At 42.5% G+C, this 25,670-nt stretch overlaps 1 protein-coding gene across 1 annotated transcript; it reads left to right on the plus strand.

Moving 5' to 3' along the window:
* The first annotated feature begins 3,996 nt into the window (after positions 1 to 3,996).
* chrd (chordin) lies at positions 3,997 to 24,634 on the plus strand. Its single transcript, XM_022205741.2, has 21 exons — positions 3,997 to 4,388; positions 7,900 to 8,003; positions 8,113 to 8,239; positions 10,383 to 10,535; positions 10,713 to 10,830; positions 11,318 to 11,405; positions 12,433 to 12,574; positions 12,805 to 12,942; positions 13,223 to 13,305; positions 15,458 to 15,605; positions 16,897 to 17,003; positions 19,079 to 19,358; positions 19,461 to 19,702; positions 19,789 to 19,902; positions 21,069 to 21,260; positions 21,459 to 21,552; positions 21,722 to 21,778; positions 21,997 to 22,100; positions 22,341 to 22,604; positions 23,201 to 23,294; positions 23,623 to 24,634. The coding sequence occupies exons 1-21, from the start codon at positions 4,244 to 4,246 to the stop codon at positions 23,685 to 23,687; spliced, it is 2,859 nt and encodes a 952-aa protein (XP_022061433.1). The 5' UTR covers positions 3,997 to 4,243; the 3' UTR covers positions 23,688 to 24,634.
* Positions 24,635 to 25,670: the final 1,036 nt, after the last annotated feature.

Genomic DNA, 25,670 nt, shown 5'->3' on the forward strand with positions numbered 1-25,670 from the left:
ATATTTTTGTCCACACAAGAATGATTTCATGCTTGAATTATGTTTATTTTTCACTTTATAGCAGATTTTGAACAATTTGATAATTGAAAAAGAAGAATATCACACAGAACAGCAATAGAAGAATGTCAATGTCCATTTTGTTGACATTTTCCACTCTTTTCCTCCAGCTGTTGTTGCTCTCCATCCCTCCAAGTTTGTGCATCACCTTTTATATGATACTATCAGTGATAAAGAGCTTGGGGTAGTAACACAAATGTTACAATTTCTTAAAAAGTATAAAAGGTAACTTGAAAATGTAAATGGAATGATATCAGGAACGTTTTTTTTAGGAGAATATAAAGTGCTAAAAACTTTTTATTAGAAAGGCAAGGAGGCCTAAGGGTGGCACTTTGAAGAAGCAGAAAGCCTACTGTAGAACTGGTAAAGGGCTATTATTTTCCTGAGAATATTTACAGCATTTGTTACAGTATTTAAAGTCTTGTGGGTTCAGGAAAATTAATCATGATGATCTATTTTTTTAACAAATAGCTATTTTGGTCTCATTGGGAAACCAAAGAGTGAAACATATTCTGCTTGTTAGTGCAGCAAGTTTACATGTGATGAGAAACAGGTGGTGTGTGTGTGTGTGACTGAAGGAGAGGCACATCTGCCAGGCTATCCATAGCTCACTCACTGGCAGAATATTCACACCTCCCCGGTCCGACCAGCAAACAGGATGCGATGCTGTGAGTGCGCACTGCGCAGTCAGAAAGGCAGAATTTTTAGGGGTGGTGGGTGGAGGGGGAGGGGGGGGGGGTGGAGGGAGGAGAGGGGTGATACAGTTAAACAACCCCCATTTATGACCTGCAGACCGGGGCGTCTGACATAAAAGGGGGCAAATACACAGCGGCGCGGTGAGGCGTATCCATTCAGCTGCGCCATTATACCATTATGCGTGATTTACAGCCGAAAGTCCCCCCCCCCCCACACTCACACGCAGTCCCTGCAGACATGCCCCCACCGCAACTTTCGATAATGTGCTTTTAATGATGTCACTGTGAGCATGTGTTGCTGCGTGTTTCCTCCGTGCCAGCAGTGTTTCATGCCAGCTTTTTGCGCTCTCCTCGGAGAGATCCTCGACCGTGGAGCGGGAATACTAAAAGAACAGAGCATGGACGCCCTGTCTGCTTCTCATTCTGATCGGAATCGTAACAAGCTCGTAAAACTGCAAGCATCCACATGCGCATCCACGGTTAATCGATTTTTACTGCGCTGTAATGTTTGCTGGAATCTCAGATGAGTTCATTGTCCCTCGTATCTGCCCAACTCCTCTCAGCCCCTCTCTTTCAACCCGCACCTCTGGGAGATTTATAGTTTATGGATCAATCCAAGAAAGCATTGTTTTCAGAAGGAAAATCATCACTCACTGATGAAAGATTTTGACCATGATACGACCCTATAAATTGAAACCCTACACAGCTGAGTGGAGTCCAGGGACCGATAGATTTATCTACACGTTCAATCACTGCAAATGATCTCACTGCCATCAGAAGATTAGGAGCTATCAATATAAACATGTCCACCATGCAAATCGTGTGTTTATTTCCAAAAGATAAAGTGTGCACGAATAGTGTGGCTGAATTCCAAACATTCTGCGTTTTTTGGAACTTACAAGTCCGAACTTCATTAGGAAATCTGGTGATTTAACAGTGCCTATCTCATCAAGCAGCGTTCTGATGAAGTGCTCGCAGACTTTCTCAAATCAGTAAGAAGCACTTAGCACACAGCCAACTTTAATCGAAATAAATGCTATGATTAAAGGTATGAGTGCCGACTGATAAGTGCTTGACATGCATGAGAGATTTTGCGTCTCTGATAAGCTGTTGGGATGAAATAAACTCCCCAGAGACTCCGCCGGACTCGCCTCCAATACACATAAAACTCCGCCGCCAACATCCCATGCGACTGCACTGGGTTTCGTTAGCGCCAATAGACAACTTAGCATCCAGTCTGCTTCATGAATTACCGTGTGCAGCGCAACAAAAGCGCCGCTTATCACCTCATGATGAAGAACAAACAGGCCATCATCGACTCCCATTGGAGCGGAGGAGGGGGTGGAGGCGGTGCTGCTGCTGCTGGTTTCGTAGGGAGGTGGAGGGGGACGCGTTAATCCTCACACTCGGATGGAAGTGGCTTCCAATGGCTCCATAACGTGACACATGAATAAAAATGATACCTTGCGCTCACGCCTATACCTGCGCTTTCGGCACAAAACCAAAGAGATTTGGCACCGTTTTACGCAACGATTTTGCGTAAAGGCACCAAGATTTGGAGGTTCTTGATGGTGACCAGTGGCCTGTTTGTGAATGGAGTAGAAGAGTTTGAATAAAATACAAAGAAGTGTCTGGAGTGGTTCTCAAAGTGGGATTTGGAGACTTTAATGGAAATAAACGGTAAAAATAAGGAGCAATACTGCAAGAAACCACAGAATACAGTAAGCTTGGCAACTTTGTCATAACCATTACAATTTATTATTATTCTCCAAAATCCACAATCAATCACTCCTTTATTCCAAACATCTCAGGGACATAATAAGCATGACCCTTCCTGAACTCTAGGATATAAATCACCAACTAGCAGCACTACAGTAATGTAAACTCAGACCACAGGGGTTTGTTCTGGACCCCCAAGAGACCACTGTGAGGAACAGTCTGTTACTCCATCACTGCGTTTTTGTTTTTTTTTGCTTGTTTGATGGGAACTTTTCCCAGATCTAAATAGGTCCTAATAAATCTCACTTGTTGTTGATGTTGTGAAGCTCCACACTGGGCTCTGTGCGATTTGAAAGATTTGAGGTTAAATAGTTCTTGGCACCTGTACGCATGTTAGAGAGCCTACAAATTCAAGCAAGTCAAAACAAATGGGATTTTAAGTAGAGTCGTCCAGGTAGACTCTGGGACGAGCCAAAAGAAACACAGCGAGGTCTCCACAGAGGACACAGGGCTGCAGAAGGCCAGGACAAATTCGCCTTGAGGTATTTCAGCTATTTTCACTTGTTTCTGTTAAGTCACTTAAGTCTCCCATCCAAACACACTTGGAAAAATAAGAGCAGCCAACAGAAGCAGACACTCACAAATTCCTTACTGTACATCATCTGGAGATCTACGCTTTCTCTCCACAGGAGCTCTCATTGAGCTCTGCTTCATGGGTGTCAGATGGATAAATGTGGCACTCCACAGGCCCGGCAGGTCCTTCAGAGATTCGAGCACTGCTGCAGTCAGTCAGGGCAGAAGTCCTACAAGTCTGAGAGAGCATTTGGCACCAATTACCACTGCTACCACCAAGATAAACAAGAATACAAGACAAGAATATGAACAGAAGTCCCACAAGTGAGCAGGAAACCAACACGGATTAAGTCTCAACATGATGGGTTTTACAATTTTACTGATAAATACAACAGATATGTGATTATGGGAGCAGGTTTTGTTGCAACATTCGGGGACACACTGACCTGGAGGTCCTTCTACAATAAATTTCAAGTTTCAGATGCTTTATTTTTTTCCATTCTGGTCAATTTAACCACAATTTAATTTGTGTCTTCTCCATGTGCCTCTAACTGCTTTACAGTTTTTTTAATCTTCTACTTCCTTTCATATTTTTGTTTCTATTTGTGGCAATCCCCCTCTTAAATCTGCTTTTATGCACATGAATAAAAGGAGAACATTCTAGAGGGAAACCATATTATCTTCACAACTACTTTAAAAATAGCATTTGCAAAACTAATACTAATTAGGAACATTTCTGTGTCTTTTACCAATCTTACTTATGGCCCCACTTTGTCCCTGGAATTTCTGTTGAAAACAGTGCAATAAACTTTTTCTACATAATGAATCAGACGCAGGCTCGTTTCCATGTCTTTAGCTTTAGTGAAATGATAGGGGCGTCGATTTCCCTTTCCATCACTCACCCCCACCCCTCACCCATCTCCTCCTCCTCCCTCCGGCCGGTGGCTGCTTCAAGCTGTCAGGGCAGAGGGCTATAAAACAGAGAGTCTGCTGGTACTGAGGAAAGCCACAGCTGGCTGCGCGCTGCCTTCGGAAAAACTTCTGCCTGACTCGGATGATTCACAGCGGCAGGACTTGCAACGGATGACAGCGGACGTTTGGATATAAGCCGGCCTCTTGCGCTTGTCCGTCCCGGTGCGCTGTTCTCGGTGTGTCGGCTGTGCTCGGTGTGTTGAGGAGCTACTCTGCGGAGCTTTGGGATGCTCGCTCCCCGCGCGCTCCGCTCCTTGCTGTGCGTGCTGAGCTGCGCGTGGTGGCCGCACACCGGAGCGGCCTCGCGGCTCAAGTCTGCCGCTCTGCCCATCCAGTCCGAGAGAGAACCGCTGCCCTCCAAAGGCCTGACAGGTACCAGAACACCATTAATATTATCTTTGAACGTGTTTTCTACAGTTTAAAGCATTCCTGTTGGGTTATGTGCAGTATTCCTGAGAGGCAGCCTATAAGACAGCAGCAAAACACTCTTTGGAAGGGTGTTTTGCTGCTGTCTTATAGGCTGCCTCTCAGTGTCGCCTTTATTTTTTTAAACTAAAGCCGTTGTGCGACTGTAAAATGCCCTTAAATAATATGAAATGAGCCAGTTTTCAATTCTCAATACAACGTAGCATTCATTTGACCAACACTTCCAAGCCTCCAAACCACCTAGTCCTGCTCCCTGTGCTGTTTCAACTCACGAGGGCAGCAACGAGCACTAGTTAAGAAACTGTGTGCAAACTGCAGATTTTGTTTTGTTTTTAATATTAATGTTAAGCCGAATATTAGTAAAGACACTAGTGTTCTTATTAATGTCAGCTTCATTAAAATTTACATGTGCTTGTGTTTAAAAAATACAAAAAAAAGTTAAATTGTCAAATTTTCTAATTGAGCTTCGCGCCTTGGCTAAATGCGCGTCCTCGCAGACAGGTTGTGACCTGAGTTCACTGACCCGACAGCCCAGCTAGTTCACGTTTTGAAACTATTTACACATGCCTCTAAAAGTAACTTCTCCCACTGTAATTTCGCTCAGACCTAATTTTTTTGTGAGTTTCCTCAAACTTCTTCTCAGTTCCAGGTTGCTTCATGTGTAAACTAGCGGCAAACATGTGAGTCATAACCGCAGTGAATGCCTTTTGATTCATGTGTGAAAGCCCCTACGTTCAGAGCTCATTGCGGTTTTTATAAGGTAACTACTCTGGAGTTCAAAACAGTGGGAACTCCACGTTAACCACCGCTTTATAACGTGTAATTCAGCGTTGGAAACTGTAATCAATCGACTTTCCATTACAAGCATTGGCTCCTCCGAGATGATTTATTTCAGCAGAGACACAAGTGGCAGCCGAAGTGAGCGGCTCACAGTTTGGCTCCTTTTAACTCGACTGGACTGTTTAAAGTGTGTAGTCACTTTAATGAAAGAATAATGTGAACCAGGTTGGTAGCAGTGAGCGAAAAAAGGCCATCAGACTGGAGACTTTAGAGACGTAACATCAAGTTTTGTGTGAACACCACATACACACTGCTTATGGCCAGTCATCCTAACCAAAAATAACTATACTCCTGTAGCAACTCAGCGTGACTAACACTTAATTATGATTGCAGTGTAGTAATAATAACCCTAACAACTATTTTTATCTCCCGTAACATCAATATACAGTCCAGGCCTTATATATTAGAATGGGGATCTGTATTTTATAGCTGTGGCTCTGCTCCAGCATACTGAGTTTGGAGTGAAACAGTGAATTTAATGTGCAGACTTTCAGCTTTAGGAGCGTGTGAGGGTGTTCACAACCGCTTTGGGTAAATATTGAGGGAATTATAGGCCTTTTTGCCTTTGGGGATATTGTCTAAAACAGGGTTTCTACTGTACATCTGATGTGGATGTAAACATACAGTCAGCACTGTAGCCTCACAGTTTCATTTCAAGGTGAAATACTTTCACAGGCAAGGAGAATGTGAGTATTCAGATTTAATTTGGACTGGTACTGTTGGGTGATGGGGATGTATATAGGACATGAGGATGAGGATGGATGTGGAGGTTGCCTGGGTTGGGAAACGGAGGTTCAGTCTCAGGTGGAGATTTGCCCAAACATGAGCCCAGATAGACTGATAGGAGGTGAGAAAAGGGAGGAGATACTGTCTTTTCTCTTTGTTTGAGGTAACAGATGGAATGCATGAGAGAGGGGATGGTCTAGTCCAGGGGTGTCAAACATGCGGCCCACAGGCCAAAATCGGCCCAACAGAGGGTTCAATCCGACCTGCAGGATGACTGTAGAGTGTAAAAATTTCAGAGAGGACATTAACTGCAGATTGTAAGTTATAAATTTTAATATTTTCTCGACCAAGATGCTTTAATCAAAAAGTAAATTGCCAGATTGTTCATTGCTCTTTTGTCTTTTTGCGTCTCATTTTTGTAATATTTTGTCTTTTTTTGTCTGATTTTTGTTATTTGTCTCATGTTTTTGTCGTTTTTTCTCGTTTTTGTCTTTTTGTGTTTGCTTTTTGTCTCGATTTTTGTCTTATTTTTGTCATTTTGTGTTTTGTTTCTTTATTCATTGTTTTTGTCTATCATTTATGTTGTTTTGCGTTTTTTTAATCTCACTTCAGCCATTTTTTTGTTTCTCACTTTCGTCATTTTTTGTCTAACTTTTGGCTTTTATATTTCTTTTGTCGCTTTGTAACTTTTTTGTCAAAATTTTTGTCTCTGTTTTGTTTCTTGTTTTGTTTCTGTGTTGCTGATCGCACTTTTTTGTCGTTTTTTCTCGTTTTTGTTGTTTTTTTCTCATTATTCTAATATTTTGTCTTGTTTTTGTTGTTTTTTTTATCTTTTTTGTCTGACTTTTGTCGTTTGATCATAAAGTAAAATACTGCATCATTCAATTCCAGATAGCTGTGACTGAATGTTTTGTGCCTTTGTAGACACACTGTGATCTGTAAGTCGTAATGTGTGAACGATCAAGTGAGGCATAATATTGCTGAAATTGAACTCAATTTTCTTAAGAAATTCACGGTTGTTCGTAATGTTTTATACAAAGATAATTCCTTACATGTGAACATTTTTGCACTAAAACAGAGGAAACATTAGAAGTTGTTGCTTTGTATCGGTTATGCTCTGATTTTACTGGTGTGGCTCACGTCAGATCAAATTGGGCTGAATGTGGAACCTGAACGAAAATGAGTTTGACACCCCTGGTCTAGTCGAGACGAGACAAACAGTGCTGGATGTGTTAACCAGGTAAAAGTAGGGTTGGCAGGTAATTGCGGTTCAAGTATGGTCTTGCTCTTGTACTTTAGTTGACAAGTTAACCTCATAAGTCAAAAACAAAACTGTCATATTATGTGCAGTGTTCATATCATTTAGCATTTGTAATATGTCTGTTAAATTTTAACGAGGTTTGGCCCACATTGTGCATAATTCTGGGAATGTCTGACAGTCCTTCAGTGGAAAATTGCCTGGTTCCCCCATGTCTGCTCATGGATCATTTAGAGGAGACAGGATGCAAGGCTGAGTCCCAAAACTCATGAGGCATCCAGGGAGTTTCGGTCGCCTTGAACATGCCTGGGCAGTGAGCTATGGAGGATTTATTTGTAGTTAAATATGAAAATTAGTAGAGTGGTCCGGTTTGTGTAGTTTGTCATCCTGCAGTGCACTCTGACACCCAATAAAAGCCGTTTAAATACCAGGAGCTCAATCCAGCGCATATTTTAAACTGCCTCAAGCTAATTTGTCTTTAATTCCAGCCAACATTAAAATAATTCTAGAATTTTACTTTGCTTTTAATTAAGGCAACATCTGGTTTGGAAATAGTCAAAGAATCGTGATCATAACCGCTCAGTGTTTGACCCTGAACACTGCCATGTATAATCAACAGTGTTTGTGTTACAGGATGCTCATTTGGAGGTCGATTTTATTCTTTGGAAGACACGTGGCACCCAGACCTCGGGGAGCCCTTCGGTGTCATGCACTGTGTCCAGTGCTACTGCGAATCTGTAAGTCTTTTGGTGTTGCGTTCTCACTCCACACATTTCACATTCGCTCACTATCTGTGCAATAGCAGCATTAAATAACGCTAATTCAACGCGTCTGTTCCTCTGGCAGCAAAAGAGTCGTCGTGGAAAGGTATTTGGGAAGGTAAACTGCAGGAACATCAAGCAGGACTGTCCAGACCCAGACTGTGATGATCCCGTCCTGCTGCCGGGTCACTGCTGTAAAAGCTGTCCTCAAGGTAACCCTGCACTGACCCAAACTCACCACCTGCTACTCTCTGGTTTCCAGGACCTGTGCTTTTTCACGAGTGATCCATAATGTAGTCGTGTTGAATGCATACGAAATAGCCAGCTGAAAAAACAAACAAGCACAGCTTGGCTCATAAAACCTCACGGGGAAAAAAGCAAAACTGAATCGCTCTTTGTTCTTTCCCGCCTTCCTCGCATCAATAACTTACTTTCCGCTGTCTTTGTTGATTCTTGGTTTAATTCAGACTTCTCTACTTCTTCCCCTTTTTTCTTCATTCCCCACTGCACTCCCACATCTTTAGTTCTTTTCTCTCCCCCCTGGGTCAGCTAGATGGCCTTCACAACAGCTGTTGGATACAATGAGCAAGTCAATTGATTTTCCATTCACCCGCATCAAACCGACATTTTCTCTAACCGGCTTCGTACCACCCATCTATTTAGCCTCATTCACACGTAGCCTCTTACCTTGTCTGCACACTGCTGCACACACAGTTTCACCTTATTGAGGAGCTCGAGCTCCCCTGCACACATTCACACACTCTCACACTCTCTCTCTCTCTCTCTCTCTCTCTCTCTCTCTCTCTCTCTCACACATACACACACACACACACACAGGGTGGGTCTTCATGCCGCACTGTTATTCAGCAGATTGACTGTTTTTCTATGCTGTGTGTCTGGTAATGGAATGGAAAGTAAAGGTAAAGCACTGTGGGGAAAGCACTATGCTGTGTGTGTGCGTGTGTGTGTGTGTGTGTGTGTGTGTGTGTCAAGAATTGGACGGACCTGAGACTCTGTGTGTGTGCTGTGGTCAGGTTTTAAGGAAAAGGTTGAGTGTGTTTGTCTTAGCTTTGGCACCCTTGCACCTAGTATGTTTGTGTAAGTGATGGAAAATGGTGTGTGTGTGTTTGTGTGTTTATACATATGTGTGTGTGTGTGTGTGTGTGTGTGTGTGTGTGTGTGTGTGTGTGTGTGTGTGTGTGTGTGTGTGTGTGTGTGTGTGATGACTGGTGCACCTGAGGATACAGTATTGCTAAGTGGGGAGAAGTGAGAGTGACACTACCCAGAAGCCCTCAAGCGTGCCCAGCGGAGCAAAGGAATGAGGGAGGAATGATGAGATTTGAGATGTGTGTGTGTGTGTGTGTGTGTGTGTGTATGTGTGTGTTGTATGTGCATGTGTGTGAATCAGACTCAAAGAAAGAAAGCAGACAGTCCAGCTGAGCTCCTCAGAAAATGGTCTTTGGCTGACTAAGAGCCAGTGTGTGCTTTTCTTTCTCAGGAACATGTCAGTGGAGCTGCATTTGGCTGAATGAGCACCGCTGCATGTTCTCGCTGCGTATGTTTGTGTGTGTGTGAAGCGGTGAGGTACTCATTACATCAGGACACGCAGCAGTTTGTGTGGAACAGCGGGTCATTGTTAGGATTGCACGCCAGCGTCTCTCCCAATTCTCCTTAAGCTCATCAACTGCAAAATTACCCCTGGTTAGTTACCCTGAGAGAGGCAACAGGAGAAAGAGAGAGAAATGAGTGAGGAGGACAGAGAGAAGAGGTTCTAGCTTGCAGCACCGGATTGAAATTGTTGTCAGACATTGTTTGTCTCTCTTTTTTTTCATCTTTGGTCATTCCTCTGTAGTTTCTACTCGTCTTGATCAGCTTCACTTTGTCACAGACCTCCCTCTGATCACAAATCCATCCATCCGTTAATGATCATCCATCACTTCACACTCTTTATCCAGACTCATAACAGTCGACATTTGAGTTTCAATTGTGAACCAGACTTTGGAGAACATTTTGACAGAATGTGTTTATAAATGTGTCAGTTCACATGTTTTCTAGTACCAGATAGTGACAATGTTTCAAAGACAGATGCTAAAAGTTTTTCTCACAAACTAAAAATAGCTGTTTTTACTCCTAGTTGTGTTTCCTTCAGATAACAATAATAGAGGAAATTCATATTTTTTAACCAAATAAAAATAAATTACAAGTGATTGAGACCACTGTCAATTCAAAGTTATTATATATTCAATATAGTTATGTATACTTTGCAGTGATAATCATGTTAATGCATGACCTACAGACAAACCTACAGCTGTCCAGCAGGTATCTCAACCTTTTTAACCGTTTTTTCTTTTGCAGGTTTAGGTGACAGAAAACAGACTGACTCTGCTCTGGACAGCTTTGAGTATTTCCACGAGAAGGGCAAACAGAAGGAGGGTGACCTCCACAAATCTTACAACGACAGATCCTATCTGAGCTCTGAGGATGTGGGGCCCGGGGAGAGTCGAACTGGTAAGTTCTGAACTCCCATAGACAGATCCACAAAATGCAGAGCTTAATATAACACAATGGAAGCCTTGCAGCTTATTAAACATAATTACGACTGCAAGAATAAAGTTTTCAGGATTTGTAAGGCTTCATACTCATCCATGCACAGATTAATAAGAGCACTTTCCTCTCCTTCTGCAGACTTTGTAGCAGTGTTGACAGGAGTGACGGGCTCGTGGCTGCCCAGCTCCAGCGCTGTTGCCAGAGTTCGCTTTGTTCTGACCAGAAACAGCCTGGCCTTCTCCATCACATACCAAAAGTAAATCACTCAGTTTATCACACCAGAAACATCTACTTTTTTTGTTGTTGTTGTTTTAGCTTGGGTCTATGAAGATGTCATTCTCTTCTTTTTGTGATCAGCTGCAGGAAAATCACTTTTGCTGATGTCATTTATTTAAAGTGTAGTAATACTCTGTATATTCATTTTTCATCCTTCACTCTGTATATCATGTCGATATTATGTTATAATTATTACCTTTACTGTGCACAGCTGCTGCTGAGGAGTAATAAAGGATTATCTTATCTTATCTTATCTTATCAGTGTTATGCCAAAGTTTCAGCTCAACTCCTGTTTGTCCCAAACAATCTTGAAGTGTTTAGAGATTATTCTGTTGTTTAACTATTTCTTTTGGCAATCAGCAGAGTGAAACTATAAAACTACAGTGGAAAATGCCCTCATACATTCAATATGTGTCTCTATTTTACTCCCTCACTTCTCTCACTCACGTCTCACTCTGACTTTCCAGAATGGGCCGTCCCAGTAAAATAGTCTTCCTGGACTCCGATGGGACCACTGCTTTTGAGTACAGAGTTCCCAGGGGACAGTCAGACATGGTAAGACGTTATAAGAATAGGAAATCACCTCCTATGCTTCTGTTTTGTTTCTGTTGCGTGAGTCTGTGTGTCTCCTGAGAGAGAAATTAAGTACCAGCATGATGAATGCTTTCACCCCATGACTCTGTGCTCAAACTCTGAACTCCTCTCCCATAACTCACCCTGCAATAATAAACGATAAACACACTAACAGACACACACATATACACACAGTGACAGTTCCTCTTTGTTTCACTGGCTGTTTCAAAAACATGTCAAACTCAGTGTCAGTGCAGTCACACCACCATCAGGTCCGAGGTGTTTAATAAAGGGCTAATATTATCCTGATAAATCAGTAAACTGATATGTTGCTCTCACAGTAGTGACCATGCATATGTGTGCACTTACTCCCTCAGGCCTGACACTATCACTACACACCGTTTCCTGCCAAAATACACACAGCTCCACGTTCTATTTTAGACACGAACTCTCTGGTCAGCAAGGCAGGAGCCCCCTGAATACAAGCCCTAGAAATTGGCCTGTTATTATTTTTTAGATAAATGTCAGCGTCAAGCACCAGAGGACCTTAGAGAAAACACTCTGGCACTAAAAATGAACAAGCAGGAGGTTTGCTGGAGCAAAACTTTTGCAAAGAGAGAATTTTTCACATGTTACATCACTGCTTAGCAGGGGGACAGAGAGTATCGCTAATTAAAATAGAGATTACCCCTGAACTCTGAGTTATGAGGTGCCGGCACACTGCCACATTTCTTCCCTCCGCTCTCAGGGAGAAGCTGTGGTTTTATGTTGAAGCTTTGCGGCCTGGGGTTGAGAGTACAATCACATAGTTTGATGTGTTTAGCAGATGTGCATGTGTTTTCTGTGTCTGTTTGGAGCTGTGGTTGTCTGTTTGCCTAAATGTCTTTTCATGAGAGCAAGTCATACAAAATGCTTTTGATATTCCGGGTTTCATGTTCGTCTGCAATTTCGTCTTCGCTGCCATATCACTGAAACGTCCCTATTCGTCTCTGTCTGTGTGCGTGTGTAGATCTGTGGAGTATGGAAGAACATGGCTAAGCCTCTCCTGCGACAGCTGCAGTCTGAGCAGATGAGGATCAGCATGACTACATCGACCAGCAGACGAGAAGAAGTGGAGGGAAAGATCATCAAACACAGGGCGCTGTTTGCTGGTGTGTATGCGTCTGGGATATTCTAGTCTTCTCATGGTTGCGTTAGACAAGTCTCTGCCTTTGTCTTTGTGGTTTTGTACACAGTAAATTCACTGTTTACAAAGCAGCTCAGTTGTATATGTTCTCATGTAATCTTTGTATTAATGTAACTAAACTGTGAGGGCTTTGTTTACACTATAGACGCCCTGTAAGAGAATGCAAATAGTAATGTGAACGTGTCTTATGTACAGAAACATTCAGTTCAATACTGACATCAGAGGAGGAGAACTCAGGCATGGGAGGAATTGCCATGTTGACCCTGAGTGACTCCGAGAACAACCTCCACTTCATCCTCATCCTGCAAGGCCTCATCAAGCACAAAGGCAAAGGTGAGAGGGGAGGGAGGAGAAAAACAAACAGTGGGAAGAGACCAAAGCTGAAGTAACAGTGTATGGGAAAACAGTGACAATGGCATGGAGAGAAAATTAAGGTTTTCAGTTCACTCAGTTAATCATTCCTGCCAGCATAAAAGTTAAACAAAAGCTCTGTCATTTTCTGGGAAACAGTTTCTACACATCTCAATGCTTCAAAGAAGAAACCTCCCCAAATTAGAGCACATCAAGGAGTAACCTCAAGAAAACTGTCTCTCTCTGTGTCTCTTTTCCTCAGATTCCCTTTTGGTGCCCATCCGAGTCCAACTGGTGTACCGCCAACATATCCTGAGAGAGATTCGAGCCAACATCACCTCTCATGTGAGTAACTACACACACTACCCCAAAACCAGAACCAACCAAAATCCTGCCGACGGGTTTGAAAAGCATGCTATCTTTTTAAAAAATTGCCAAAATGACACCATTTATCATTGAGAGACTGCAGAAATAGACGCCCCTTGAGCTAACCATGTCTGGTGTGCAGTTCTGTTGGGAAATTTAACCAAATCTGAGGTTAAAATTGTAATATTTCATCAAAGCATTTAAAAATTTGCCAAAAATATACATATTGTTAGTGCTAAACAGATCCTGTAGAAAGCAAACCAAATTACATATATTGAATATATAAAAAAAAAATTAAACTTTAGTTTTTCTTTTTGTATGATTTTATGGCATCATGACATTGTATGCTGACCAAAAACATTTATGAGCTGTCTCTAACACTAGCCGTGGTGGTGCTTTTTCTATAGACATGCAAGATAATATATTGCAATAAAGATGGGCCCACAGTGAGAAAAAAAAATAAACAGCCTGTTTGGAACTTGAAGGGTTAATGCGGATCTACGGTTTGACCACAATGGGGTTTTTAAAGAATAAAAATAGCTGTTGGTCGGTATTTTGTACCAAAATGTCAAAAAATAGACACATTCAGCATTTTCTGCACATTATTTGGGAAGAAATCCATCACCACCAAGTGATCTAACCAGGACTTTTTAGGTAAAAAAAGCTTTATGCGGGACGGAGTAAAGGGGTGACTGGAGGAGGAGCAGAGTTGTTTTCAGTCGGAAACGTATGACACAGCGACACACTCCTGCACCCCCTTGTTGGAGACGGATGTGGTTTTGTCACCACATCCTACCAGTGTTGTCGCCGCCACTCTGATCACAGCTAACTACCCTGAGACGTGACAAGAAAAATGGATGGAGAGGAAGAGTGAGGAGACAACAAAGAGGAGAGAAAGTGAGCAAGTGAGGCTTTTTCGGGAGACAGATGTGAGCGAGGGATGAGACACGGAGGGAAGAGGGGAGGCAGGGAGACGAAGAGGATGCACTGCGTACACACTCCTCACACATGTCAGTGGTTAGTGGTCTGTGGGCCGAGATGGATGGAGGGAGGAAGGAGGGAGGGGGAAGGAGGAGTGATGAAAGGCGGGTCTGGTTTTAATTCTGCCTGGAATTGCGTGAAGGGCCGATGCGCCTCTTCGAGCCTAGCGGTGAGAGAGATCGTCCGTGAAAAATATGTGCAAAGTTTGAGCTCAGCAACCGAAACATGTCCCCTCAAACTGTACTTTAAGGGAAGAATGCTGAAACCCAATCTGCTGACTCACTTTAAGTGCTGCTGAGTAAAAGACGCATAAAAACAGCAGCATGTATAATTTCATTTTTGTACTCTAAATACACACCTAGACAAGCAGTCCTGACGGTGTTAACGCTCTGCCTGATTTACACGACACCCCGATACAGTATATCCCTCTGCACTTTGCTTCCTTCTCATTATTCTGTCTATTCATTTTCCCAATTTAAAGTCACCTCCCCTCTGTCCAGCCCCTTCTCCGTTCCCGCTCTGTTTTGGCTCCTCGCTATGTGGATTTATGGTACATGTATATTTATATTGAACTGCGGCCCCTAGGTCATAAAAGTAACATTTCTTCAACACGCTCGTACATCTGTTCTATTAATCCAGCATTTCTCAACGTCTTTCTGGAGTCCAGTCTGCCTGCTTGACATTAAACTTCTCTCAGTATGAAACATGTTTCGGCAATGCAGCCCATATTTTAGCCTCAGGTTTGTGTAGCTGAACCGTTTGCATCCTTAATGGTTTCTGATTTTGTGATGCTTTAGTGACTGCGGTATTTATTTTATGCTGAGGACGTTTCACTATCCTGGGATCTGTTTTGCTCTCTGTGCTCAGCTCATCTTTGTTTAGTATAAACTGTAGAAAAATGCTCATTTTAGTTGGAAACAACTCACCAGCCTGTGTTTCATCTAAGTAAGCTGGGATTTGGTTACTCTGGTAACATGTCAGTGTTGTACCAACATCATGTCAACTGTGTCTAAACGGTCTAATGTGACATTTTCATTACTGGTATTGGAAAGGTATTTGTTTACAGCGGAATTTGGTTTTGTACGGTTTATCCACTTACTGACCCACACATACTGTCTTGGTCTTGTACTAACCATTTCAATCTGTGCAGGATCCAGACTTTGCAGAGGTGCTGACAGACCTGAACAGCCGCGAACTGTTCTGGTTATCTCGAGGTCAGCTGGAAATCACTGTGGCGACGGAGGGTCCAGATACCAGACAAATCTCTGGCTTCATCACTGGCAGAAAATCCTGTGACAGTAAGTGCTCCTGCAATCACACACCTTCAAACAGGTGAAATGAAAACAGGTTTTCGTCTACATGCCAGTCAGTGCTGCAGAGGCAACAGACACCGAGGCTGCTAAGAACGTGCTTTGTGTCGTAGCTGGTTTGTTCTCGTCCATCTGTGACTGTTTTTGTCATTCTCCTCTATAAATACTCGTTCTTTCTCTCTCCATTCTTTCAAGTCTTATCGCTGGGGGAAAACCATGTTTATAGACCTTCTGTTTGACTTGGTGGCCCACCAACACTGTGTATGCATGTGTGTGTTTGTGTGTGAGAGACAGAAAGAGGTTTCAGGAATGTTGTGGACAGCCCAGTCGTCTGAAACCGTTAAAGCATGCACACATGGTCTTTCCACAGGACGCATAGTTGAACGTGAACATGGAACGTCGATGCTTCCAGCGCTTTGAACTGTTTTGAAAGTCGCTTTTATTCTCACACGCGCAAAAACATCAACGTAAAGATGCTTGTTTTTAAAATGTTTACACACAGTCTCTCTCACACACCGGTGCTGCCAAGGTCACAGTCTGCTGGACCTGACTCTCCATGCCGGTGTTCCAGTGCTGTGATTAACAGCTTGACGTTATGTGTGAAGAATTCAAACCCAACACACTCCTTTCCCCTTTTTCCTCCTCCTCTTTCCCGCTCTCCTTCTGAGTCTCTCCCTTCAGGTCTCGATCCCATCATCGGCTGTCCTCTTTGTGTAGCCGTAGCGTCATTCCTCCTTGCTGGCTTTTTTTTTTTCTGTCTCTGTGTCATTTTTCTAAATTTTTCTGGATACTTTAGTCATCTTTCTGTGTTACTCATTCTCTCCTGTCCTCTCAGCTCAATCTTTCTAAGCCTGCTGCATTCAGCATGGGTTACCTCATTCTAAGGCTTAACCTTGGGTGGGTTTTTGTATGTGTGTCTGCAGCTATATGTATGCTTTTGGGCCAAGGTCTCGCACACAGTTACACGAGCAGACACGCCTCCTGATTAGTGGTTCAATTGAATCTGTCTCCTCAATGACTGTTTCTCAGAGAAGGGATGACATTATGGGTATGTGGTTTCAGTGTATATGTGGCTACACAGCGTGAGGGAATGTAATGTGCCCCTTTTCTTTCCCCTCCTTCAACCAAGCAGAAAATTTGAACATGACAGAAATCATTGCCTCATCTTGCATGCTGTCAGCCTGCACTATGGTTTAAGGGAGGGAAAGTCCGAGGGGAGAGGTGATGGTTTTAGATAAGTAATGTGAGCAGGATATTGATCCGTCTTTGTTTGGCTCAGCTATTCAGAGTGTGATGTCCAGTGGAGATGCATTGACTCCAGGAAAGACAGGAGGCGTGGGATCTGCCGTCTTCAGCCTCCATGATAACGGAACACTGGACTACCAGGTATGAGTCTGTTCACTCCAGAGCAAGATTGTTGTTTTTAAAAAAGATTGTGTATTTTACTTAAGAGCTTCTTTTCATATTCCATGTTTGTGGTTTGTTGTGGTAAAACAATAACACTGGTACATGTACTAAGTGTTGCAGAGGTGTGGCTTAGGTTGCCGTGGGAACATATTTAGCTATGTTTTGGGTCACACCTGGTCAGGTTGATGATACAGAAATGCCAACTAGATACTAAATAGAGACTATATTTTATTCCCGTTTTGATGTGACTGTAATTGGCGCTATATAAATAAAATTGAATTGAACTGAATGTATCACATTAGAATTAGGTGATACAAATATCAAAATGTGGAAAAAAAAAACACGCTCAAGTTAATGTGCTTCATAGGAAATGAAAACTTTTTTCCAGTAAGTTCTGACATGTATGTCAGATTCTGGACAGCGTGAAACATGTCCAGTGCAATAATTGTGTAACTTTCCAGACTAAAAACAAGGCTTCTCTTCATTTTTCTCTTAATGTTGCCAAAGTTTTGTTTGTTTTCCCTTGTTCCGTGCGTTATTTGTAGCAGTTGACAAACAACTGGTTTTGTTTTCAGCTCCTTCTATTGTTTATTAGATTTGTGACATGGTCTGTGCTGCCATCCACTCACGTCACTACACAGCATTGTTTATTTGTTCCAAAGCAGTGATGGAAACAAGCCGAATTCACTTTTTTTTGTTTTAGCAACATTCTGTCGGTGAGTTTTGTAGATTATTCTCTTCAAAAATGTGATTAAAATGGTGAAACAATTTAAAGCCAGGCCACCGCACATTAAAATCATTAATGGTGAATGTGCACATTACCCAAATCAAGCTGATCCAAAATAAGAAAGAACCACAACAAACATAGCCAGTAAATAAAATGTAATTCATTATCATATTTTAAGACATTTCGTACAAGTAAAAGTTTTGATAGTTATCTGTCAATACCTGTAAATGTTGGATTACCTGCTTAACTCTCTGGGATCTAAGATATTCTGTTCTGTTACTGGGGCTTGGACTCTCTTTATATAACTGTATATATGGGTGTGTAAATTCAGAACTGTAAGTGATAAATATTTTTTTCAGCACAGCATGGGTATTTGAATATGTATGCTCAACACATCATTTAATTTCCTCCACAAATAATTATGCAAAAAGTTTATTACTTTTGCATTTGTAGCCTCAGGCAAACAGGAACTGTGTAGATTTTTGTCAGTACTGTACGTAGTCCTTTCTGGTTCTGTGCAAATATTGTTTTCACATTTGTAGCTCAAGGACTCAAATAAAAAACAGACAAAAACATTTGAATCATTCAACATATGAAGTCCATATTACACTAAAAACTGAGCTATTTCTGTCAAAACTATATTTACGCCATTTCTTGGTGTTTTTTCAGTTGCTCCATGTTGCCAAGTGAGGAGAAAAGTGGAAACATATTTTCATGTAGCAGAGTTAACCCTAAAACACTATCTAGACACCTTCTCCGCTGATCTCCCTGAAGGTTGCTTATGTGTTGCAGTAGATTTTTAAATGCTTGGGACCCAGTGCAAATCTCAACTTTATTCTCTATCTGAGTGTATAAATCAGCAATACACCGTTTTGTAAATGTAATTGGTGCACAGTTCAGTACTGAAGAGCGTAGCTGGTGATTCAAGAGAAGAGATCAGGGCATTAAATTGGAGGATAAAACATCAAATTATCGCTTTAATTATTTTTGGATTTTCATAATGGACTACTAAGCCCCTGAATGGAATATAAGAACATGAAGTGGCTCATTTAACCACCTGAAATGCACACTGCAGGACAGTTTTTAAAGCAAGTCCCTACAAGCATCTGTTACAGATGTAATAATAACGTATGAAGTGAGCACTGTTGCAATCGTGGATGACTGATGCAACCCCAGAGAGTTAGATAAATCTTACAATTACTGTGTGCCTTCTCTCTTAGTCAGATTCATGATAAATCACAGTAGAACAATGGCACGTACACGTCTTTTGCACACTTGAGCTCAAACTAACACGAAGCAAAACCACTTCTGCCTGCCGCTCCTCCAGGTTCAGGTCGCAGGTCTCTCCAGTGATGTCGTCGGCCTCAGTATTGAGTTGAAGCCGCGGCGACGAAACAAGCGTTCTGTCCTCTACGACCTGACGCCAGAATACAGCAAGGCCACTGGGCAGGCGGTGGGCAGCTGGAGTCGTCTGGAGGCCCGACACATTCACATGCTGCTGCAGAACGAACTCTTCATTAACGTGGCCACGGTACACAGCCAGGAGGGGGAGCTGAGAGGGCTGATCAAGGCCCTGCCGTATAGTGGCCTCGAGGCGCCCAGACATGGTATGGATCGATGAAGGCAAGGGAGGGAAATGGCAATGAAGAGGTCATGACATGTTTAAAATATATCAATCCATCTCATTTTACTTTGTGTTCTTCCTTCAGAGCTGCCCATCCCTCTCGCTGGCCACTTTATTTCACCACCAGTTAAAACTGGAGCTTCCGGCCACGCCTGGGTGTCGGTGGACAAACAGTGTCACCTGCATTATGAGATAGTTGTTGCCGGCCTCAGCAGGGCCGACGACATCAGCATGAACGCCCACCTCCACGGCCTGGCCGAGATCGGAGAGATGGACGACAGCAGCACCTCACACAGGAGGCTGCTGACCGGCTTCTACGGCTCACAGGTACATCAGTGGACACACAAATGCAAGAAATGCATCAAATGCATTCTAAAGAAACACGTTTACAGAGTTTTTCTTTTCTCCTTCAGGCTCAGGGAGTGTTAAAAGACATCAGCCCTGAATTACTGCAACACTTGGCCCAAGGAACAGCTTTCATCCAAGTCAGCACCAAGATGAACCCTGGAGGAGAAATACGAGGACGGGTATGGAACGAAAACGCTACCACTTCTACATTCATATGGTGCTTTTAAACATAGGTTTATCTATGGATACTTAATGTACGTACCAGAACTAGACAGACAAACCTGTTTCTTTGCAAGCTGTAATCATTTAGTTGAAGGGTTCAGTTTCCCCTTTCAGACAGAATAAATAGGGTCGACGTAGCTTTGAGAGTTCAGTGAAAAAGCTATGAAGTTATGAATATTAGTATCATCAATGCAAATTAACCCTAAACAGATAAATAAATAAAAGCCTTATATATGTCGATTGAGAACAGGTTTGTGAAATGTGGCATAACCGTTTTACTACAGCAGTGATTTCTCCTATCCTACTATGCCGCTACTTGACGACCACACAGTAAAATACCAAAAAACAGTGAAGCTGGGCTGCTTTCCTACAAACTGTCTTCTAGAAATTAAAGCAATAAAGATAATAAGACATTTTCTACTTTAAATTGCAGAAATTGTTCATGTTTGAGTTGATTTTTGGCTGTCAACTCAAGAACTTCAGAAATCTGAGATGTAGATGCCAGACTTTTTTTTTAAACTGGTAATTACATTACAGAAAAAAAACAGCAGTAGCATAGCAGTCGTCCTTGGGGCTTCATTTTACCATCTGAGTGTTTACGTGTCTGTGTGATAGTTCGTTTAGCACTCACTCGCCCACAAAAACACACATTTTCACTGGCAGGTGTTGTCTGCCTGGAGAGACTCTAATGAAAAGTGAATTTTATTGGGGTTTAGAGACACACAAACGCAGACCACAGTCGCCCACAAACCTAGCTGCAGCTTTGCAGGTGTAGTGGTTGATGAGTTCTTGTAGACTGCCAGGTACTAACAGGGAAGGCGATGACACACACACACAACCAACCACGCGCTCACAACAGCAGGCTCAAGATGTTAATAGAAAGCAGGTCCAACACATAAACAGCCATCTGCTTGGGTCCACAGCAACCCTCCATTTAGGAACACTTAACAAGTCGACTTGACACCAGCCTTGAGTCAGGTGTGGCCAACCCATCTCTTATGTCCTAACCTTCCTTTTCTCTGCCTTTTCTTTCACACATTTCTTCCTTCTCTGTTTTTCTTCTCATGCTGCCCCCCTCTATCGATCACTTTTCTTTCTTTTCCCACACATTTCCTCTCTCCAGGTCCATGTGCCAAACAACTGTGAGTCTGGGATGAAGGCAGACACGGATGAACTTGAGTTTGATGATGTTTTTCAAATGGACCCCGAGGAGTTGAAGAAAGACCCCCATACCTGCTTCTTTGAGAACCAGCACCACGCTCATGGTTCCAGGTGGACGCCCAACTACGACAAGTGTTCCTCCTGCAGCTGCCAGGTAAGAAGAACAAACACAGAGGCAGAAATTAAATGGACTCTTTAATGGTTTATTTAACATGGATGCTTGTTTTGCGCTGGAATGTCAAAGCATTTAAGGTGAAGCTGGAAAATACCTTTGTCTGACGTCTTTGAAAGTGCATGTAAGGGCTACAAATAAAACTTCCTTCTCATCATCTTTCTGGATTTTTTTCTGCAGAAGCGAACAGTGATCTGTGATCCAGTCATCTGTCCAGTGTTGAGCTGCTCCAAAACCATTCAGCCCGATGACAAGTGCTGCCCAGTCTGTGATGGTAAGACGGTCACAGTTGTGTGTAATATGAGGATTTATACTGGATGGGAGTCCCTGGTTTGTGTGGACATGTTATTCTTTTAGGTAAACTTCCAAAGTACTCCCTACAGTGATCGTAAAGCATAAAACTAATTCTGTTTTTATGCATCCATTTCCCTTTTCCCGTACAGAGAAAAGGGAGCCCAGGGACATGAAAGCTCCAGAGAGGGTGGAAGAGCATCCTGAAGGTAGGTACCACGTCTGATTCAGCCTCTTTGTCACTTTCCTTTTTCTCTTATAGCTTTCTTTGGCATCCATTTCTCTTTTATTTTAATTTTTCTTTCTACATGTCTCCATACTGCATTTCATCCATTAAATCTGTGCAGCGTGCACACGGATGGAAGTTAACTGCGAACCATTGTGGGATTTTCTTGCCGACTGTCTTGCTGTGCTTCGTCTCTCTCAGGTTGTTACTTTGAAGGAGACCAGAAGATGCACGCCCCAGGAACCACATGGCATCCCTTTGTTCCTCCCTTTGGCTACATTAAATGTGCTGTCTGCACTTGCAAGGTAAATATACCTCAATAAACCCACTCACATCTGGCTGGATTTACTTTTCAAAGACTTTTAATGGATCATTTCATCTGTATTAGACTCAAAGGTAGCAGAGCCATGAATACATATCTCATCAGTTCTTTCTCGGGGAATTTTAAAACTGCTTATGTGGAAAAAAGCAACAAGGTAGCTACATTTTGCACTGAAAAGAAGAATTACTGCTAACCTGCTGTTTTTGCTGGATTGTATCTGTAGGGGTCCACAGGGGAGGTTCACTGTGAGAAGGTGATGTGTCCGGCGTTGACCTGCAGTCAACCGGTGAGACGCAATCCCTCCGACTGCTGTAAGGAGTGTCCAGACGAGGACAGGACCCCGGCTGGAATGGAGCACAGCGACATGATGCAAGCAGATGGCCCGAGACACTGCAAATTTGGAAAGAACTATTACCAGAACAGTGACAGCTGGCATCCCTGGGTGCCGCTGGTGGGCGAGATGAAGTGCATCAACTGCTGGTGTGATGTAAGTATTGGGATGCCAAGAAATACGACCCAGTCGATCCAAGTAGTAAACATTTGGAGGGTGAGGGTAATTTCAGCAAGTCCAGAGTTTACTGAGTGAAAGTTAACTTAATAATGGGCTACAAGGGTTAATAACGAGTAATGATAGCACATTACTTCTTATACTTGATATTCTGCTTCTTAATATTCTGATCTTCTTCAAAATGACTGAACTACAGACATTATCTAAGCTGAGTTTGCTAGCTAGTTTGGACCTGTTTTTATGCCATCAAACAAAAGCCTACAACTTCCAGCAAGTTTTCATGCTCTGTCACTCCACTAGGCTACGTTCAAACCATACATTTTGCACACTGCTTTGGTGTTGCAACCCTCAAATTTAAAGTGCTCCCACACAGCGAGGTCCTCAGCATTTTGTCCTTTCTGCTAAGGTGAGCTGAAGCATGCTCAGCTGCCAATGAGAGAACAGTTAGCTTTAGTGCTAGCCTACATTTTAACACGTCAGGTATATGGTACTATAAATAGAAATACAAACAAATGACTTTTAATTGCATGCACTGTTTGCAGCAATCCTTCATCTTTCTCCCCTTTTCTCCTCAGCACGGTGTGACCAAGTGTCAGAGGAAGCAATGTCCAATAATAACCTGCTCCAACATCACCCGCACAGATGGCTCGTGCTGTCCTGAATGTGTTGGTGAGCAATGAACACTCAAACACACACACACACACTGACAGATCTGGACAGTATATAAGCCACTGTCCACCTCTGATACAAGAGAGGACCCCCCTTTTGCAGATCCTGGTTATACAGCCTCTCAGAATGTTGCTTTTGGTTGCTGCTAATGTGGTTAAAAGTTCTGGCTTTAACCGGAGAGTTTTCCTGGCTGATGATGATTCAAATTCTCCTTCCGAGTTTTTCCACACTGGCATGAAAAAAAAAAGGTTTTATTTGAAGCTGTGAAATACTGGCACAATGTAAATATCAAACCATAGCACCAAAACCCTTTTTCTGTTCTCTGCAGATGACAGAGATGACGATGACCTGATGTTGAAGGCTCCAGAGAAAAGACGAACCTCGAGACACTGATCCACTGGGACACGCCTAATAGGAGCCCGACACCCATCTCCAGCTATTCAACCCCCCTCCTCTTCGTCTCAGATGGACCCAAACCCAGAGCTGGATCCTTGCCCACCTCTGTCCTCCCTCCTCACCCGACACCCACCCTGCTATCAGCTTCAGGATTGTAACGAGGAGAGAGGAGCAGCTACGTCAGGAGAAAAGAAAATGGATATAAAGGACTAATTAAGTGAAGGGATGAAGCTACGTAGAGGACCAACCAGACTTTATTCACCTGCTGCCTTCTGCTTCCTGCCTTCGGAGTTTGCTGGAATTTCTTGTTGCTCAGTTTTTCAAAAGTTACAGTTGTGGACTTGCGGTGCAGCTGCAGCAGTAACACAGCTGTTCAACAGGACTCTTGTGAAATGCAGCTGGATTTGAAATGTCGGTCGGTCGGTCGGTCGGATTGTGCGAGTTGTGTTTCATCGACAGGGCTTCTTTTTGAAGTACAGCCATACTGTAGCTACTGCAGCTTCTCACCGCTCTCACTGGAGGCAGTGAAGAAAGTTTAATCTGTGTGAATGTGTGAGAGAACAAGTGTGTTTTTCTTCTTCTTCTTTTTTTTTAAAATATGACAAATCAGCAATAAAGACAGTAAACATAGTGGGTGGCAAGGTGGGGTTTCATGACTAAAAAAACAATAACAAAGCTTGAAAAAGCGTTGCTACTTGTCTCTTCATCTAGTCTGCAGTTTTCATTTGTTGTAAGAATATATTTCTACTCAGTTTCACTCATGTAGGTGCCGGGACCAACTCCCTTTGATCTCACTGCTTCTCTGCTTACGGTGTTCCCGTTTTGAATTAAGCAATATTTTATGGATTTTTCTATCACTGTCGTTTATGAACATGAAGCTGGTTTGTATTTTGTATTTATTGAATGGTGTGGAAACAAAATAAAGAAGATGTTTGTTGGTAGAAGAGGGAATGCCTGTGGGTTTGTTTTGGATGGTGTTGCCAACCAGCTTCCCCTAATAATCCCACCCTCGCTCCCTTTATGCATTTATATCTTTCATCTCCAGTCCCTGGGATTTTAGTTTTCCACTTCTGTAGCTTTCTTCCCCTCTTTCTCTTTGTGTTTCTCTCCTCCCAGTTGTTCTCATATGGGTCAGAGGGTTGACAAGCCACATTAATTCTTAGCTTTTCTTTCGCTTTCCCCATTCTTGTGTTTTTACCTTTTTATCATCATCTTCCACCCTTCTTTCTTCGGATGTATTTCTTTTCCTCATTAAATTCTTTCTCCTCTCATCTCCCCCTTTTGTGTTCTTTAATTTCCTGTTGTCTTTTTGCCATTTCTCTTTTACGCTGCTTCCTTTTCTTTTCCTTCTTATTCACCACATGTGCTCAGTAATGTTTTGTGCTTTACATGCCTCCCCATGTACTAACGCACCAACACACACTGAGTGCAGACAGACTGAAACGTAAACACATTCACAGATGTACACATGTGCAAACTCCTGAATCAGGAACACACACATTGCCAAAGGGCAGCAGAATTCTTTCCAATACCCACACATAAATCTGGTACTGCACTCTGCTGGTGGGAACACGTTATTACACTACAGTCACTCAAACCCCAGCTGGCTGACAGCACCTCTGTCACCACCCGCTGACCTTCAGTGCACTGGAAAAAATGTTGCTCCCAAAACAAGAAGAAAAAAAAATATTTCAAGGAACTTTTACCTTGAAATAAGTGAAAAATCCTGCCAATAGAACAAGTGAAAAATGGCTATAAAAAAAGATATATTTAGAATATTGAGATCTCAAAATTAGCTGGGAAAACTTATTTTAATTACCAGGATTATCAATCTTAGGTGTCTTAAGATAAACCAGATATGCTTAAAAAATAGTTTTTCACTCAAAATAGGTTTTTGCTTTCATGTAACCTCCTAATTTGAGATGTATTAACCTGTCTTAATCTACAGGGTCCAAAAAATATTGTTTCTTTGTCTGAAAA

Source organism: Acanthochromis polyacanthus, chromosome 13, assembly GCF_021347895.1.
Source record: "Acanthochromis polyacanthus isolate Apoly-LR-REF ecotype Palm Island chromosome 13, KAUST_Apoly_ChrSc, whole genome shotgun sequence".
In the NCBI taxonomy this organism is placed as follows: Eukaryota; Metazoa; Chordata; class Actinopteri; family Pomacentridae; genus Acanthochromis; species Acanthochromis polyacanthus.

Bases quoted from the DNA above. Each gene is read 5' to 3' on its own strand.
- chrd (XM_022205741.2), top strand. From the start codon at position 4,244: ATGCTCGCTCCCCGCGCGCTCCGCTCCTTGCTGTGCGTGCTGAGCTGC. The intron at 10,831-11,317 runs GTAAATCACTCA...CTGACTTTCCAG, and splicing joins TTCTCCATCACATACCAAAA to AATGGGCCGTCCCAGTAAAA. The intron at 22,101-22,340 runs GTAAATATACCT...TTGTATCTGTAG, and splicing joins GTGCTGTCTGCACTTGCAAG to GGGTCCACAGGGGAGGTTCA.